The sequence below is a fragment of the Hemiscyllium ocellatum genome, chromosome 18 (assembly GCF_020745735.1).
Source record: "Hemiscyllium ocellatum isolate sHemOce1 chromosome 18, sHemOce1.pat.X.cur, whole genome shotgun sequence".
Taxonomy (NCBI): Eukaryota; Metazoa; Chordata; class Chondrichthyes; order Orectolobiformes; family Hemiscylliidae; genus Hemiscyllium; species Hemiscyllium ocellatum.
In genome coordinates this window covers 25,100,319-25,120,294 of record NC_083418.1, presented here as the reverse complement: position 1 = coordinate 25,120,294, position 19,976 = coordinate 25,100,319, and the positions used below count along the sequence as shown (strand labels likewise).

Here is a 19,976-nt window from a genome sequence, read left to right as displayed (position 1 = left end):
GAAGGAGATAGCATGTCTGACTTGTGGCACAAAAACACTCACAACAAATGCCCCCTTAGCCTCGCTGTGGTTATGTGCTGTTTCCCCCTTAAGCTGCCCCTGTTGATCATCCGTGCCCCCTTAGCCTCGCTGTTGTTTTCAGCCGTGCCCCCTTAGCCTCGTGTTGAGTACCGGAAGGGGCTGGTGCGTACGAATGGCCGCACATGCGTGGTGATGGGTTTGTGAGCCCGGCTGTGAAACGGCGGTTGGTGACACGGGAGAGCAGGAGCTGCAGGGACTCGGTGCAGCATGATCCGCAATGCAGTCAGGAAGGGGTCCGCGGGAGAGCCCAACGGTCTGCCGGGGGGCCCGGAGCCTGGCGGCGGTCGGCAGCAGCAGCAGCTCCGGGGAGAGCCAGCGAGGAAGAGCGGCGTCAGCGGGCGGCGGGAGGAGCAGGAGCGCGAGCGGAGGAGCACCGAGTCCGAGGTGTTTGATGATGGGACCGTCACCTTCTTCTGGTGAGTCTGGGGGAAGAGGAGGGAGTCGCCCCGTCACTGTGTGTGGGGGGGAGGGGGGGAAAGGAGGGGAATCACCCCATCACTGGGTGGGGGGGGGGGGGAGGAGATCACCCCATCACGGGGGGGGGGGGGGGGGGGTGAGGAGGGAGAATCGCCCCATCACTGTGAGGGGAGGAGGGGGATCGCCCCATCACTGTGAGGGGAGGAGGGGGATCGCCCCATCACTGTGAGGGGAGGAGGGGGATCGCCCCATCACTGTGAGGGGAGGAGGGGGGATCGCCCCATCACTGTGAGGGGAGGAGGGGGGTGAGGAGGGAGAATCGCCCCATTACTGGGGGGGGGGGGGGGTGAGGAGGGAGAATCGCCCCATTACTGGGGGGGGGGGGTGAGGAGGGAGAATCGCCCCATTACTGGGGGGGGGGGGGGGTGAGGAGGGAGAATCGCCCCATTACTGGGGGGGGGGGGGTGAGGAGGGAGAATCGCCCCATTACTGGGGGGGGGGGGGAAGAGGAGGGGAATCACCCCATCGCTGGAGGGGGGGGGGAGAGGAGGGGAATCACCCCATCGCTGGAGGGGGGGGGAGAGGAGGGGAATCACCCCATCGCTGGAGGGGGGGGGGGAGAGGAGGGGAATCACCCCATCGCTGGAGGGGGGGGAAGGAGGGGAATCACCCCATCGCTTGGGGGGGGGGGGGGGGGGGGGGGGGGGGACGAGCGAGGGGGAATCACCCTGTCACTGGAGTGATGGGAAAGAGGGGGAGGAGAGGGGAATCATTCTGTCACTTGGGGAGGGGGGTGGGAGAAGAGAAATCGCCCCGTCGCTTGGTGGGCGGAGGGGAATCACCCCGTCACTGGGTGGGGAGAATCACCCCATCAGTGGGGGAGAGGGCAGAGAAGGGGAATCACCCTGTCACTTGGTGGTGGGGGGGAAATTACCCTTTCACTTGGCGGGGAGGGGGGAGGAGAGGAGAGGAGAGGAGAGGAATCACCCCATCACTGGGGGCGGGGAGGAAATCACCCCGTCGGTGGGGCAGTGGGAGGAGTGATGAATCACCCTGTCACTTGGGGGAGCAGAGAAGGGGAATCACCCTGTCACTTGGGGGAGGGGGCAGAATCACCCCGTCACTGGAGGAAGGGGGAGGTGGATCACCCTGTCAACTGGCGGGGGGGGGGTGAGGGGGAAGGGGAATCACCTCGTCTCTGAGGGGGGAGGGAAAGGGGGATTACCCCGTCACTGGGGAAAGAGGGGGGAGAATTACCCTGTCACTGGGGGAGGGGGGGGCGATATCACCCAGCGACAGGTGGTGGGGATGTCTGGAAGAGAGATGGCCCAGCACCGGGGCTGTGGGGGAGAGGATCATCTAGTGCCCTAAGACCATAAGACATGGGAGTGGAAGTAAGGCCACTCGGCCCATGAGTCCACTCCGCTATTCAATCATGGCTGATGAGCATTTCAGCTCAACTTACCAGCATTCTCCCCGTAACCCTTAATTCCTTGTGCCAGTGGAAGGGAGAATAGGAGTGAATACCCAACACCAATGAGGGAAACAGGGTCACTGTGGGCATCAGGTTTTAAATGATTATGCAGTGACTCTGGGTCGAAATTGAATTTTACATTGAATGTGTGTGTGCGCGCGCATGTGGGGCTTTTCAGAGGTTTGCGTGTGACACTGGGTGTCTGTGAATGTCTGGTAACATGGGAAGGAAATACCCAGTGATAATGGAAATGCAAGGATGTAGGACTGCTGATGACCCTAAGAAGAATGGCAACCAAACCTTGGTGGAGTTGAATTAACCCTCAGGCTGCTTTTGTCTTTGGGAATCTGTTGCTTTGCCACGGGGAGTGTGTAGCTATGTTTACCCGTTCGATTACTTTCTGAATCCGCTTAACTGCCTCCCTGTGTTGGTTGAGATTTGGTGGTCTTTGCACCTTGAGCAGATTGTGAACAGCTGGAAAGAATCATACTGAGAGGCTAAGGATGTGGTGAGGTTGCAGTAAGATGGGATTTAGCAATACTGCAACAAATTAATTGCAGCTTTCTGTTTTTGACATAAATAAGGAGCTATAGGATTCTCTCAGCATCTGAGAAATACTGTATTTTTCTCTCTTTCAATGTGCTAAAACCTATATCAGATTCCAGTAGTAGAGTACATTTGTGGCCTCATTGCATGATTATTATTATTCAGCTGGTTAATACATATCTTTTTGAGTCATTGGCTGCAGGTTGAGATATTATTAACTGAACGAACACCTATAAATTCAATATTAGATCTTGGATGAGTTGGAAGTGGATTATTCCTGTACTACTTGGAAGTGCAATATAAAAGTCACCTTGAATTATTTGAAAGTGGTTTTGATGTCTAAGTTATTAGATGTTGAAATTTCATTAATGGCAGATAGTTATAATTTTCTGAATTAGGATCGCTTATCTACAAGGGAAAATATATTGTGATTTGTTCCGTAACTAGTTTTGATGTTGTAGTCGTCACTTGAATTGACTGCTCACTGCTGTGAGATCAGCAAATTCCAGGTGGAGAGCAGGGCATTGGGTATATGTAAATGCTCCTTGTTATCCTTGTATGGTATGAATTTGAACTAGTAGTTTAATCTTTAGAACACATTAGCTGAATGGACTTTGTCCATTCCCCTGAAATCAAAGCATTTCTCTTACTGAGCTTGTAATACCTGCACTTGTGCCAATTTTTTGAGTGGTTAATTGGAATACGGTTCAGTCACTGTCACCAGGTGTTGGAATGGCAGTGAGATTTGTTATGTGGGGGCCGTTGAGGCATTGTTTGACCTTCATACGGAACATCAAAAGATAAAGCAGATTTATTCTCTAGACTGGTTTCCCAGATTTCTGATTCCATTGGTAGTGGTGGATTAGTAATTGTGAAATAGAATGGAAAGTAAAGAGTTATCAAGGTCTTAAAAATGAAATGGCATAATGTTTGCTGAGGAATCTGGATTGGAAACAGGAAGAAATGCCTTGTGTAATTTATTGAAGTTGAAAATGTGTTGCTGGAAAAGCGCAGCAGGTCAGGCAGCATCCAAGGAACAGGAAATGCGACGTTTCGGGCATAAGCCCTTCATCATAATGAATTCCTGATGAAGGGCTTATGCCCAAAACGTCGAATTTCCTGTTCCTTGGATACTGCCTGACCTGCTGTGCTTTTCCAGCAACACATTTTCAGCTCTGATCTCCAGCATCTGCAGACCTCACTTTCTCCTCGAATAATTTATTGAAGTGTCAACATTATAACAGAATTGATTAGTTAAACAAAATCGTGGTTTCTTGTTGTCAGTCTGTGAAGCAACATTTCTTCATTAAAATCTAACCATCTGCATTAAGTTTACTGGCAGTATATCACTCCTTCAGCATCTGAATTTGGAAAAGAAAGCTTAATATCTAAATTGCCCAATCTTTATTATAAAATTTGATCTGTTTCTCTCAAGTTTGAAGCAACCTGTGTTTCCAGAATCTTTCGTTTTAATTCAGAATTTGCAAGTTTATTGTTTTGTTTATATTTGTGCTAAGATTTTCATTAATGTCCACGTGTGATGTTGTAACGTCCCTTCAGTGTTGTTTATTGACAAGTGGGCACTGTGTGAATGGGCTGATGGACAATACCTCCCAAGCCCATAACCCACCAAGATCGGCATAGGCAGCAGATAGCTGGGCGTATCATCGCTTTGAAGTCATATCACAAATTGTCAAGTGCCTGAAACTCCCCACTTAACAGCACTGTGGGAATATTTGCATTGTACAGACTGCAGAATTTCGTAAAAGTAGCTTGCTGTCTCTAAGGCAGTCATGGTTGGACCATAGTTGTGCTCAAATTTCAAAAATGAATTGTGGAAAGGTGAAACCCACCAATTCTCAATAACATAAGGCAACAATTTAAAAATAAATAAAAATTCTTCACTCATTTTTCATTTCTACTTTATTTTCTATTTATTAGCATTCTCCGCTTTTCTCCTGTATGACTGGGTTACAAACTGTTCAGTCTTTTTGCTCTCCTGATCTAAATTTCTCCTGCGTGGTTGCGCACGGCCCTTGGCTCGCTTGCCGGTCACTTCCTTGCAAAATGCATTTTGGCAATTTGAAAATTAATCATGGATGGTAATTGTAAGGGAAGGACAGCAAAGTGAATTTAAATAGGCATTAAAAATGTACTGAGCAGTACTAAGAAATTACAGGATAGGCATGCAGATTGTTGCCCTGCAGACGTGGGAGGGAAAGAGATAGATGTGGAAATATGCACAGACTATTGCAGAGTGAAAAATAGAATTGATGGTCTTGGAGAATGAGTGCAAAGAATGAGATTTGATAAGAAGAGTTTGTGAACAATTCAAAGGACAGTGTTAATATAAAAATAAGAACTTGGAGTTCCATTTATCTAATGTATCGTTCTTCAGCAAATTTGGACATGTTTTATTTTAGTTGTGTGTTTTTTATCATCTAGGTTCGATATCTTTGTGCTACTGAATTCCTTCTGAATAGTTCTCTGCAGCTGTGGCTTTACTGTGCCACAGTCGTGATCAGCAGGACTGTTAATATTGTTATGATGTGGAGGTGCCAGTGTTGAACTGGGATGGACAAAGTTAAAAATCAAACGACAACAGGTTTATTTGGAAGTACAAGCAGAGCGCTGCTTCTTAGTCAGGCTAACTTAAAATTGCATGAAGTGCTGTTCATATGAGATTTTTCTTAAATTTGTAGAATATTCCCTCTGATGCTATTAAAGTTGTAGAAATGACCATTCCAACTAAACCGTTTTATAAAAGTAAAAGAAGAACCAGTCTTAAAAAAAAGTTTGGCTCCATTGTCATGATTTGCTCAAACAGTATGGTTGGAGCAGTTGCAGATTAGAAACATGCCGTTTGCCTTGACAGTTCTATACCAATGTCTATACTCTAGACGAATCTCCTACACAGTGTCATATTCATCTCTTCCTTTCTTCCTCATGTGAGTATTACAGTTCATTGAGGGAGTCCAAGTTCCTATGGTAACATGCATTCTTTAGCTTGGAACAGTGGATAGTGACGATAGAGGCTCCAACATTCTTTACATCAAAATGACCGTGATGTGAATGCAGTCTCATTGCCCATCAAGCACTGGAGTGGTGCAGAACCACCCTCTCCTCCCCCCCCCCTCCCCGCCCCCCCCTGCCCCCCTCCCGCTCCCCCATCACCCTTCCCAGTTTCTGGAATTAAAATGGGGACATTACCACTGCACCATAATACTTTTCTTGCATTACTGTAGCTACTCTTTAGATGTGCCCATGCTACCTTCTTAGATGGTGACATGTCCCACACTCGAACAAGTCTCTTCAGAGTTTCTCCTGAATTTATTAGATTGATCAGTAATTTTCTAAGGTGCCCTCTAGTTTTAGGTTCTCCCCAAATGGGCAGATCTTTTCTATGTCTATTCTATCAAATTCTATTCATAATTTTGAAGAATTTTGTAGGTTAATCTTGCTGTTTCTATTTTCTAGAGAAAAGGACCAGTCTGCAGTCTTTCCAGATGGTCAAAACCTCTTAGTTCTGATCTTTTGTATATCTGTTTTGCACCTTCTCTGTTTATGCTGTAACTTTTTCTGCAATTTGCCATCAGCACCCATATCCTGCGAATGAAAAAAGGAATGAAATTAATACCTCCCTGTCCTGAAGATGTTTTATGTTGTGTTCCACAGGCATACCTTTAGTATGTTGCTCAAGTGGGGAATTATTCATTTCTGAGCTGACATTGTGCATGCTGGAAGTCTGTTTTATTGTGGTCACATCACAAGTAAGCCAGGCGGACCCTTCCTTGATGTCTATATTCCAACAAGACTGCCAGAATTCCCATCAGAAGTGGAAATGTTACTCGCTCTCATTTTCCTGTTGATAAGGACTGCTGAAATTGTAAATAGTTGGTGCTGTGACAAAAGTCTGCTAACTCAAATACTGAACACTTTCAGAACTCTCTTGGTCTGTGTCTCACTTGCACTTGGCATAGGGCTAATGGAGTGTTTTAATGTAAAGATTTTAAAATTATACAAAGGCAGTAAGATTCGTAATATTAATAGAATGTTTCTTTCAATCAGCTACTCACTACACATTGGTGATTTTGTCACTTGACATTTAAGGGTGTCACTGCTGGATATTTTCTGGAATCAGTTATTATCCTGGAAATGAATACTAAACAGCTATAGTCTCAATATAAGGTTATAATCTATTCTTGAACAAGAAGGTTTTAATAACCTGCATTCTTACTTAAATGTATGGGAACTACTCTTTAATTTGTGAACATTCTGTATCAACATCATGAAGTAAATTACCTACTGGAGTCAGCAAAGATGGTTGAATTTACACATCGCAAAATCTAATCTTGATTCCTTTTCATCTTAATTTCCCTTTCCCACCACTGCACTTCTCATAATAATTTTTTGTTTTTTTAAATATCATGCTGTGATTATAAGTCTGTAATAATCTAGTTGATGGACTCTGCTGATTTTGGTATCAATTGAACTAGCTCTCATAGTTGTCATTTGAAACCTTTGATTAAATTATACATTCAAGATCCACGTCAGATATTCATTATTCAGTAATTTATCTTATATGTAAAGTATACCAGAAATGTTCCTTTTTTAAAAAAAAATTGACCATGTCAATACTTTGAATCACAAAACACACATTTCAATTTGGAGTAATTTATTTGAAGATAATTTATATTGTTCATTTGCTGTTTAAAATAATGTACTTTCATTGTTAATGTTCTGGGGGGCGTCAGTGTTAGTTTTTCCAGTAAGATAAATCTAGTGACATTATAATGGTCTGTATTTTGCTCTGAGTGGAGGCCATTTGTTAGACTTGGACGAAATTGTCAATTGCTTTTACTTGTAGAAGTATACTTAAGGAAGTATTTTCTCACCAACCGTCAAACCATGTGTGCCTAATTCAAGGCATTTTGAATCTGTCCAAGTCATCTTTGACCAATCAGATTGAAAGATTGTTGATAATTATTGCAGAAACTGATTTATGAAGTGTTAGTTTGGATATTGACTTCCATGCCAAATCAGACACACAAAACAAAATAGAGAGAGGGATAGAAAGTTAGTTTACGTGTTATAAGGAAAAAGCAAAAATTAAAATTACATTTAACTATCATTGAAGATTTTTAAAAGTTAAATTCTGAAGGAATGGACTCCACATTTTTTAATTTTCAACACCACTGAAGTTGTTTGGCAGAACTTCAGACCAACTACAGTTTGCTAAGTCTTAATTGGATAATGCCTTGCATATAATCTGCACGAACAGTAATTTTATCATTGAATCTGTTAATCAGATGCTTTGTTCAAGGAATATTTGGTAGGAATCTTACATACACCTTGTGTAGTTTCTGAAAGTTATTTTCTGTTTTCATGTAAGTAACAACGAGTATTGATGGGTACATCATTATTTTTATCCAAACTGTAATGCAATATGTCAACCTGAACGGATGATACTTACAGCAATTTCTAAATGCACTTTATCAGCTTAAAGTTTAGCAGCTCCACATTTCTAATTGAGTGATTAGGACTTGTAAGAAGCCATGATTATATGAAATTACAGAAATAAGTTTTGATTACTTTAAGTATGACAGCACTTATGAAACTTTCCAGTACCATGTGACAATATAGGATATTTGCCCAACCATGACACTGCTAAATGAGCAGAAATATATTATCTGAGTGATCCTCAATATAATATTAAATGTGTTGGAATTCATTCAATCATGAAAGCAGGCTATTCTAGACTGAGTAATGAGCCATATGACAGGATTAATCAAATAACCTCATATTAAAAGAAGCATCTAGCTGATGGAGATCATGCATTTTGAATTTCACTTTTATTTTGAAGTGGAAAAGTGTGGATCTAAGATTAGTATTTTAAATTTGAAAGAAGGTAATTGTAATGGTATGAAGTTATTGCTAGCTAAAATGAATTGGGAAACCAGGTTGAAAGGTGGGACAATTGAGATGCAATGACACACTTTTTTAACGGGATAGTTGTTAACTATAAGCTGGTTTATCACAGTCAGAAAGAAGGATGCTTTGAGAAGGTTGCATTATCATTGATGAATGAAGAAGTTAAGGATAGTATCAAAATTAAGAAAACTGTATAAATTTGCAGAGATTGCATTGATTCCTTGAAAGTAGTTTTCCAGCTAGATAAGATGATGAAGAAAACGTTTGATGTGCTGTAAATCTGTTGGACTCTAACCTGGTGTTGTATGTTTTTTTTTTAACTAACTTCCTTTATTGGACAGATCATTGAGCATAGGAGAATTAGGTGGTCATGTTGTGGCTGTACAGGTCGTTGGTTAGGCCACTTTTGGGATATTGATTAGATCCCCCTATAGTGCGGAAACAACAGGCCCTTCGGCCCAACCAGTCCACACCCACCCTCCGAAGAGTAACCCACCCACACCCATTTCCCTCTGACTAATGCACCTAGGACAATTAAGCATAGCCAATTCACCTGACCTGCACATATTTGGACTGTGGGAGGAAACCGGAGCACCCGGAGAAAACCCACGCAGACACAGGGAGAATGTGCAAACTCCACAGACAGTCGCCTGAGGCTAAAACCGAACCTGGGACTCTGGTGCTGTGAGGCAGCAGTGCTAACCACTGAGCCACCCAGTGTGCAATTGTGGTCTCCCTCCCATAGGAAGGATGTTGTGAAACTTGAAAGAGTTCAGCAATGGTTTACAAGGATGTTGCCAACTTTGTGGGGTTTGAACTACAGGGACAGCCTGAATACACGGAGGTTGTTTTCCCTGGTACATCGGAGGCTGAGAGGTGACCTTATAAAGGTTATAAAGTCATGAGGGGCATGAATAGGATAAATAGACGAGGTCTTTTCCCTGGGGTGGGAGAGTCCAGAACTAGAGGGCATAGGTTCAGGGTAAGAGGGGTAAAATTTAAAAGGGATCTACGGGGCAACGTTTTTATGCAGAGGGTAGGGTATGTATGGAATGTGTTGCCAGAGGAAGTGTTGTAGGCTGGTACAATTACAACATTTGAAAGGCATCTGGATGGGTAAATGAATAGGAAGGTTTTAGAGGCATACGGGCCAAGTGCTGGCAAATGGGACTAAATTAGGTTGGTATATGTGGTCAGCATGGGCGAGTTGGACCAAATGATTTGTTTCCGTGCTGTACATCACCATGACTCTATTATTAGTGATTGATTAGAAGAATGGAAAGATTTTAAGAGCAAGCAAAAAATGATATTTAAAAAGAAAGGAGAAAGTGGGCTATAACGAGAAGGCTGGCTGGTGATATAAAGAATATTAAAAGTTTCAATGCATATGGTAAAATTGTAATAAGATGAATTGCAGGGTTCCTGTAATTTGAGATAACTGAGTAGACCTCTGTGCCATCCAGTTTTGCCAACAGAGGTCTGTAATGTCCAAGAAACTGAAATGAATACCATCCCTGCTGAATTTCTCCAGCAGAAAGAAATTTCTGTTTTGTCACTGATAGGACAGTTTGGTTGCACTCCTGCTTTTTATTGATGCCCTTGATAATGTGATAGATTAACTGCACTGGTTTCTTCTTAAATTCCTAACCATCTCTTGATCCAGTGGCTGGAACTTAGACATGGCATTGGGAGGCAAGAATGTGAGCTTGATGCTGAATGCAAGCATGACCAGTGATGTAAGGCTGCATGGGCGATTGTCTGTAAGGAGGAGATCTTTTTTTCCCATTTGTACATTTTCTCCACTTTTAGATTAGATTAGATTACTTATAGTGTGGAAACGGGCCCTTCGGTCCAACAAGTCCACACCGACCCGCTGAAGCGCAACCCACCCATACCTCTACATTTACCCCTTACCTAACACTACGTCTCAAAAAGGATAGACAGCATATCTTAAAAAAAATATATTTTCTATGAGGGTGATTGATTGATTATCGAGTATCTTGAAATCATGTGGGACAGCAATGATTTCAAGATCCTCAGCTGCATTATTGGAATCTAGGATTTAGAAGCCAGATTGCTAATTTGTTTTGCATTTGATATTGGTCATAAGCCAACTAGCAAATGTAAATTCTAATTGCCAAATTTTAATGAAGACGCACTTTAGCATTTTGCCCTTCAGCGTTTGTGCACATCACATGAGCAGAGCTCGTATATTTGCACATGGTGCCTCAGGTTGGAGCCAGTTTTGTCTATCGTACTATTCTGAGAACCTGAATGGATGAATTTGGAAGTGTAGTTGCTGAAATTTTAAATCAAGTTTGGAAGGGTATAGAGAAGAACTAATAGAAAGAAGGGTTTGAAGAAAAGAGATGTTTAAGACTTCAATAGGGGCACAATGTATAGGGTCAGTCGGTGGGGAAAGGTCAGCTCCCTCTCAAGCCATGTACTCCAAAGGTAATACAACAAAAAAAGTGCAGAGAAATTTTAGGCACAGTTATGTGAAGCACGGCATGATGGCTCAGTGGTTAGGGCTTCTGTCTCGCAGCAGCAGGGACCCGGGTTCCATTCCACCCTTGGGTGACTGTCTGTGTGGAGTTTGCATGTTCTTCCTGTGTCTGTGTAAATTTCCTCCGGGTGATCTGTTTTCCTCTCACAGTCCAAAGATATGCAGGTTAGGTGAATTGGCCATGCTAAATTGTCTATACCATCCAGGGATGTGCAGGCTAAGTGAATTAGCCATGGGAAATGCAGAGTTACATAGGTAAGGTAGTGTAGGGAGGATGGGTTTGATGTGTTTTGGAGGGTCAGTGTGTATTCGATGGGCTGAATGGCCTGCTTCCACATTGTAGAGTTTCTATTCCATTTTATGAAGGTTACATTGAGATTTACACAAATCAGTGGTTATTAAGTTGCATGGCTGATATACCAATGAGTCTCTCTGCCACTTTTTGGTTGAGCTGTATGTGGGTAATTGCATTTTTGGTAAATTCTCTTCCTTGTCTCTTCCTAGAGGCCATCTGCTCTGCTGATAATTTGTTTTCAGCATTTTCTGTTATTCTTTTAGTTTCACTGGCATTTTATGGAGATCAACTTCTAAATTTGAGTGGGCAGATGGTCATCACTGTCCTGTTTTACATTATCTTGTGTAGCTTGCCAGTAGATTGTGATGTGTCCAAATGTGAAACATGGAGGCAAAGGTGGAAGAGAGTGTATTCTGTGTAAAGATATTCTTATAATTTGGTCAGAATTATGATTTGTGTTTTGGAATGAGAGTAGGCCATTTGGTATTCTAGTCTGGAACATCATTTAATAAGATTGTGAATTATTTGCATCTTACTTTCATTTAATTTTTCAGTTCAGTAATTCTTTAATACCCCTACATGTCAAAAAGTAAAGCTGTCAGACTCAGTTTGAAAAATTATGTCCACCATCAAAATAAAATCAGCAGAGTGATTCTCACGGCACCTGTTTCATATTTGTTTAAAGTTGGCCCGCCCAAGTCATCTTTCTGCAGCTGGGATGGAAATCAGTTTTCCTTGTTGCATTGTACAGGGCAAGAGAAGGGAGAGGGAGACCAGCAGCTCGCATAGAAGCTTGGGACCAGTAAGGGCATGTCAGTGGTTGGAGTGTACATGTAGAAGGGGTTGGAAGCATGGAGAAGTGGAAGAGAGAAAATGGTGGCCTTAAAGGATGCTTCATTACTGACCCATGTCGGTCAGGGTGAAAGAGTGTTCGCTGGCAGTGTCCTCACAGCACATTTGAATTCATCTACAACATTTACATTATGTTTGCTGCGAGTGATCTCTGACAATGTTCTTTATAATGCATAGAAGGGAGGGCCACCTGAGCCTACAGGTTTAGCCATGTCCCACAGAGTGCTGAGTTCAACATAAGAAACTTAAAATAATATTTCAAAAATAAAAAGTGAACTCAAAAGCACATTGTTGTTTCTTTTTCACATAAAGAAATTCTCTAATGCCCTGAACCATCAATCCGTGTCAGCCTACATTGTACCTTTTATGTGCATGTAAATAATAAGTGCTGCGTAAACTCAGCATGTCTGACAGCATTATGTGAAAACAGAAACAGAATTCAAGTTTCATGTTGAAAGTGACTTTTTATCAAAGTAGTTTTTCCAGTTTTTTTTTGCATTTCAGAATTCCAGCACACATTGCCTTGAACTTTTATTCTAAGGTTGCTGACAAGCTAATCTCAATAGGGTGTTGATAGGCACAACTGGAGTGAAACCATTGCAATGAGAAATATTCTCATGAAATTTCAGTTTCAAAACCACCCTTGCCACTTTTGAGCTCCCAACAAATCTTGAGTGAATGGCAATGGAATTGGGCAGGAAAATTGTGGCCATGATCCAGAGCCTTCCCAGTTTGTGGCTTGCCTGAACCTGCTGCATTGTTCAGTTGATGACAGGTTTCACCAGTGAGCTTTCCCTGCCATGTGTTCTCACATTTTTTGTGTTGTAATCGTGTGTGGGAACCAACAAAATACAAGAGAGCAGAAATGGCGCTCAATTCCTGTTCTACCATTGGCACATCACAGTTAAAGTTCTTTGTGTGGAGAAATGTCTCCTATTGTCACGATTAGTCCAACTTGAACTTAAGCTTTTGCCACCTGGAGGAAATAGGGTGAATGAGAGAGTTTATAAATTCCATTAAACGTTTTAAAACCACTTAATTAGATCATCCTTTAATCACCTATGTTTAGGAGAACACAGTTGTGTTTTATGCAACCTCTCCATAACTAAGCTTTCAGCCACATTTAGAGGCAAATTATAACAGAATCTGTCTTTTATGTTGTTTTATCAGTAAGAAAATCCGAGATATTTTTTGAATATGTGAATGTGACCAGAATTTGTATTTCTTTGACTAACTATATCAGTTTCTGGTAGCCTTTGTACTATGAACCTATTCAAATGGAATTGGTGAAGTCCATCAAAGCTCACCAGGCATGTCTAAATTTTTATCTCAATGACAATTTGATTAAATTTTAATTTGTTAAATAATGTACATGAATCTCAGTGTATATTAAATGTATACATGATCTGAGTTAACATTCACTAAGCATGGAAAAGTTGGCCTGATGTGTAAACTGTTTGAATTACAATCTGAAGGTTCATATCTAAGAATAACTCTTGTACATATTTTGTAGCTTGTGGCTGTAGTTTTCTGTATCTGTTTAAATTAGTATTCAAATGACTACAGTTGAATTTCCACTTAGGATCTGATTAATTGCGAGAGATGTTCTACAATAAGTATTAAACGTTACTGCAGAATCACATTTTCAAATAAAACTGGTATGGATGTTGCTGGCATTAAGACAAAAACCTTTTTCTGCTTTGTTTTTAACACTGTACTTATGCATAAAGGGCAAATCAATAGTGTGTGTCGTTAAACGTAAGTTGACTGTTAATCCTGCTCCCTTACTTTATTGCTCCCTCTTCATAGTTGACAGATCTACTTTCTGATGGGTGCCTTCAAACACCTTTGTCAGCAGTTTTGTGTGAAATAAGGAAAGAGAGATTTATGTTAAGATTTGCTCATATTTCTGATTTGCTTTTGTATTTGTAGAACTATTAGACTGTTTGAGGCCTAAAATTGAATTGAATTTATTGTCATGTGTACCGAGGCACAGTGAAAAGCTTTGTCTTGCAAACAATACAAGCAGATCACAGAGTTAAGTAGCATAGGTAAGTAAATAATAGGTAAACAGTGGCAAAAACAAAAACACAGGTACAGGCAAATGTTAAGAGTTTGAGAGTCCATTCAGTTTTCTAACAACAGTAGGGTAGAAACTGTTTTGAAACTGACTGGTGCATGTGTTCAGGCTTCTGTACCTTCTCCTCGATGGTAGAGGTTAGAGAAAAATATTGCCAGGGTGGGTGGGTGGGTCTTTGAGAATGTTGACGGCCTTTCCTCGACAGCGGGCCTGGTTCGTGTATTCTGTAGATGGGAGGTTGGCCTTTGTGATTGTCTGGGCCAAGTTCACCACTCTCTGTAACTGTCACCGATCTTGAATGGTACAGTTGCCATACCAGGTTGTGATACATCCAGATAGAATGCTCTTGATGACGCACCTATTGAAGTTGGCAAGAGTATTCGCTATCATGCCAAATTTCCTCAGCTGCCTGAGAAAGAAGAAATGTTGTTGGGCCTTTGTAACCAATGCATCCACATGAAGAGTCCAAGAAAGCTTATTGTGGATGACCACTCCCAGGAGCTTGACATTCTTGTTCCACCTCCATGCTGTTAATGTGTAGAGGGACATGAGTAATATCCTGCCGAAAGTCAATAATGAGTTCCTTAGTTCTACAGTGTGGAAACAGGCCATTTGGCCCAAAAAGTCCACACCAACCCTCCAAACAGTATCCCAACCAGGCACATTCCCCTATCCTATTCCTCTACACTTTCCCTGACTGATGCATCTAGCCTACACATCCCTGAACACTATGGGGCAAATTAGCATGGCCAATTCACCTAACCTGCACGTCTTCGGACTGTGGGAGGAAACCAGAGCACCTGGAGGAAACCCTTGCAGAAACGGGGAGAACATGCAAACTCCACACACATGCCAGAGGCTGTAATTGAACCCTGGTGCTATGAGGTGGCAGTGCTAACTACTGAGCCGCTGGCTCCATTATTTTAAGTTCATTTTGCATATTGATGTGATATTCTTATCAACAGTCTATTTCAAATCAAAAATATACTGTGGTTAAATCCGTCCCAATTCTAGCCTGGATTTGCTGTCTCTGGTAATGGTTGATTAAGGGTAATAGTAGTCTTGCCTTGTGGAGCAAACACATGCTCTTGTGTTATGTTGCTATAATGAAGTGCTTTTTTGTAAAGAAAATGCAATAAGTCTGTTGTAACCCTTCACTTGGCTCAGTGAATGGTATTACTGAATATAACAACTTTGCTACAAGACAAGGACTGTTTGCTTCAGTTGTGACAAAAGCACCTTGTTAATGTTATAAATGAAGTGTGCTTTAAAAGTGCTAGCTGGCTGGGTATGTACCTGTTTACAATGTCAGGACAGTGTGTTTCAGTTGTTCCATTTAAATCGATTGAGGCTTTTATTCTTTGTTTGTATGATGGCAATAAAAATGAAAAATGCTGGCAATGCACAGCAGGACAATCAACCCAGCTGGCTGTAGATAAGGGCACATAGTGTGCATTGGTAATGCTTGTAGTCTTCTTGATCACAGGTCCACATAGGGACTGGAATGTTCAGTGGATCCGGGAAATAATTTTTAAAGTTAATCTGTTTTGTAGTTTAATATCTTATTAGTTGTACCTTTCCAAAATGGAACGATTTCCTTTGGTTTTGACCTCTGGGTCAAGCCAGCGTCATCTTACTGGTTAATTAGAAAACGTTTTTGAGAATAAGGTTTAATTTGATACTTTTTTTTGCGACTCTTCATCAAAACCTTTTGATTTGTAGTGAGTAGGGATTGATCAATTTTGACTGCATGACTGTAAGATTTGAATCTCTTTTTGGTTAACCTTACCTACTTCAGCATGAAATTGAGCATAGCACTTTGACTCTCATCTTCAGGAGATGAACTTTATATTGTCAGTTTGCTTCTTTAACAGCCCAAACATATCTTTTGCTGTCAGTTCATTTGAAGGCTTAAAATTGGGCAGTTTGGGGGTAACACATGATAAATTGAGAGGGGATAGTGAGAGCAAAGAAGAAATGATAGTCCTGACTAGATTGCTGAAGGTTCAGTATTGGGGACCTTGACTGTTTTTATATGTAATAAAATTCTAAACTGCAGTGTAGCAGCTAAGCATGGAGACATGTACTCTTCACATCTACAACTATCACAGATTAAATTCAGTGCTGGTGAAATTTAGTTGAAATGAGCATATGGAACAAAACCAAGCAGTATTTGCTGAAATAGCTAAAGGTGAATTTGAGCCATTCTTGAAATGTTAACCAGGGTCATGTTCATTAACAGTGGAGTGGCAATCTATAAACACTTGTATTAGCATTACATCTTAGCGATGATACTGTAGTGCTTTGACAAGATCCTAGTCACTGAGCTATAAGGACTGTCAGTTGACAACAAAAGATTGGATTTTTTAATATGATAGATGACCCTTTCTACATTTTGAATTAATTTGGTGGTAAATGGGTTTTGTATCAAAAGTAATGGGCATGAAATACAATTAATCTAGCCACCATTTTGAAAGGGAAGTTTTAAAATTGGTTTGAAAATATTTGCAGTAGTGATACATCTGTGTAAGTATCATCTGTTGGGTTAATCCAGCTTTGTAACAGTTATTAAGAACCAGTCATTTTATTTCTATTTACAGGAGAGCTCACACCTTGACTGTGTTATTCATCCTCACTTGTGCACTGGTATATGTTACTCTGTTGGAAGAAACTCCACAGGATACAGCATATAATATTAAGAGGTAAGTGAAAGCTTCTTGCAAGCAGCCAGTGTAATATTCCTCTTCCATTTTTGGAATTCAATTAAGTTACAAAGTTTACTTTTCATTTCTCATGCCTTTCAAATCACTTGTTGATGTTGAACATTGCCATGCTAATCCGCTTCAGCAAGTCTAATGACAGAAGTTACAGATGGCAAAGTCCACAAGCTGAGTTGCTGATGGTACATTCAGTCCATAGATTATTGTATCTGGTAAAGACCTTGTGCAGAATTTTATACTTTGCTCTTCACAGAATAGGAAGATGGGAAAATTGAATCAAATAATTTCAAATGAAACATGGTCATGGTTTCTTGCAGGCTTTTGGGGTCCAGTTTAGATAATGAAAAGCCTGTCGCCTTTGCTTTTGAGTTAGACTGTACTAGTCAGTGGGAGGTTGAAGGCTTAGGGTGGCACAGCATAGAGGCTCATTTGATGTTGCTTCAACACCAAGGCCTAGACCTGTACCCAAGATCTTCAAAAGTCATTGCAATTCAGTGAGGGGCAGTGCTTGGGAAATGAGAAAAATTGCTGGTCGCTCACATGTTTAGGATTGATAAGCAGCGCTACCTGTATTCTACTGCATTAAGTTTCACTTGCCCTACAGCCTTGTGTTTGGTTCTCACTTTCTTGCTTAATACAGCAAGAGATTTTCTCTTAACTGTGTAATTCCTCAAGCTTCATAATCACCCTCAATATTCACTCCCTCCACCTGTATGATATAGTAGCAGCAGTGTATGCCATCTGTAACAAGCACAGCAGCAATTTCCAAATGTGTGACCTCTACCACCAAGAGGAACAAGCATAGCAGATGCACAAGAATCCTATCATCTACAACTTTTGATTCAAATCACAAACTATCCTGATTTGGAATTATGTCATGAGGTCGCAACCTGGAACTTCCTCCCTTACCCCCATGCATTGCTGTGTTTAGAACATAGAACAGTACAGCACAGAACAGGCCCTTCGGCCCACGATGTTGTGCCGAACATTTGTCCTAGCTTAAGCACCTATCCATGTACCTATCCAATTGCCGCTTTAAGGTCACCAATGATTCTGACTCTGCCACTCCCACAGGAAGCGCATTCCATGCCCCCACCACTCTCTGGGTAAAGAGCCTACCCCTGACATCCCCCCTATACCTTCCACCCTTCACCTTGAATTTATGTCCCCTTGTAACACTCTGTTGTACCGGGGGGGAAAAGTCTCTGACTGTCTATTCTATCTATTCCCCGATCATCTTATAAACCTCTATCAAGTCACCCCTCATCCTTCGCCGTTCCAATGAGAAAAGGCCTAGCGTTCTCAACTTATCCTCGTATGACCTATTCTCCACACAGTACTCCAAATGTGGCCTTACCAAGGTCCTGTGCAGCTGCAACATCACCTCACAACTCTTGCATTCAATCCCTCTGCTAATGAACGCTAATATACCATAGCCCTTCTTACAAGCTCTATCCACCTGAGTGGCAACTTTCAAAGAGCTATGAACATAGACTCCCACATCCCTCTGCTCCTCCACCTTACTAAGAACCCTACCATTAACCCTGTCTTCCGCATTCTTATTTCTTGATCTTCCTCCATTAACAGCTGTATCCTTAGTTGACTAAGGATACAATAATTCCTACTAATTCTCCTCTCTTCTTATCCATTTTAATGATCCTTTTCAAAAGCCACCTCTTTAATCAAAATTCTGATGAAAGGTCACCAGACATGAAATGTTAACTCTGCTTTCTTCCCGCAGATGCTGCCAGACCTGCTGAGGTTTGCCTGTAATTTCTATTTTGCTTCAGATCCTTCAGCATCTGCAAATCTTTGTTATATTCTTTAATCAAGTGTATTGATCACATCTCCTCACCTCTACTCCTTTGGTTTGAAATCTGTTTTTCTTTTGTCTCCATGTGTCATTTTTCTATGCTAAAAGTGTCATACAAATGTAAGTTTCTGAGAGTGAGGCAGGATGGAGTTTAAAACACTTATGCAAGGTAGGTTCTCCACACACAGGGTGGTGAGTGCCTAGAGCACACTACCAGAGGTGTCGGTGGAAACAGATACTCTAGCAGCATTGAAGAAACACCTGGATGAATACATGAATAGGAAGGGAGTACAGAACTACGGATCCCGTAAGTGAAGACAGTTATAGTATGGAAGGGCAAAATGTGCAGGTTTAGACGGCCAAAGTGCTTGTTCCCATGCTGTTTTGTTCTTTGTATTACAATGGCGTGTACACAAGTTATTTGCTGAGTGTTGCTATAGTTCAGATGGATCCAGTTGTTGGCGAGCCAAGAAGTGTGTGAGAGTTTTTCGGCTAGCCAACAACTGGATCCCTGATCCAGTACGCTCAAATCATAGTCCACTGTAAAAATTTAGAATTTAGATTCGGAAACCATCAGATGTTAATGCCCTCTGCTCTCTGGTTGCAGCATCCAGCCAAGGGAGAGAGCCAAACCAAAGTTTAAAAGCTTGCCGTGTCACACCTGTTGGTCTCTAATCTCTGGCTTGCAGCTCGATTACTTTGTGCCAGACCCTCAAAGAATTCACTGCAATATGTTTGGTTTTTGCTCGCAGTGCCTCATGTAGAATTTGATTAAAAATTAGCTTCAACAGCTGGGACTTGAGAGCTGAAAATCAAAATTCAACACCGCTTGAACTGACAATAATCAGCCTTTATTTACAATTACTGCATGCCGTTGGCTAAAATTTAAGAGAGAAAGAGATGCTAATTGTTCCCAATTTCTCTTCTCAATTTTTCACGCTTACAGAGAGAAAGGCAGAATTTTTTATACTTAATTTCTGACAGCTACTGATATGTCTTATCACAAGATATTCGTCATTTGTTAGGCCAGTACATTGAATTTTGATCTGTAGTTATCCTATTGATTTTCTAAAACATTGTGTTACATATGTCATTCCATAACCTTGTTTTTGTATATGAATGTCTTTGTTTGGGCTTTAATTAGTTTTTCAAAACATGTGTGGAGCCGTTTTAATCAAATTCTGAAGAGGGTTGCCAAGGTTAGAAAATTTATGTAAATTCAGCCTGTCGTGTCTGCTGAGATTAGCAACGCCACTGACTT

At 41.5% G+C, this 19,976-nt stretch overlaps 1 protein-coding gene across 2 annotated transcripts in view; it reads left to right on the top strand.

Moving 5' to 3' along the window:
* Positions 1 to 220: 220 nt before the first annotated feature.
* ptdss2 (phosphatidylserine synthase 2) overlaps positions 221 to 19,976 on the top strand; it is an 89,992-nt gene continuing 70,236 nt past the window's right edge. For both annotated transcript variants that reach the window (XM_060838766.1, XM_060838765.1), the window contains exons 1-2: positions 221 to 497; positions 16,783 to 16,884. In XM_060838766.1, coding sequence (XP_060694749.1) covers positions 289 to 497; positions 16,783 to 16,884 — 311 coding nt within the window. In that variant the 5' untranslated portion in view covers positions 221 to 288. The remainder of the gene's footprint in view (positions 498 to 16,782; positions 16,885 to 19,976) is intronic.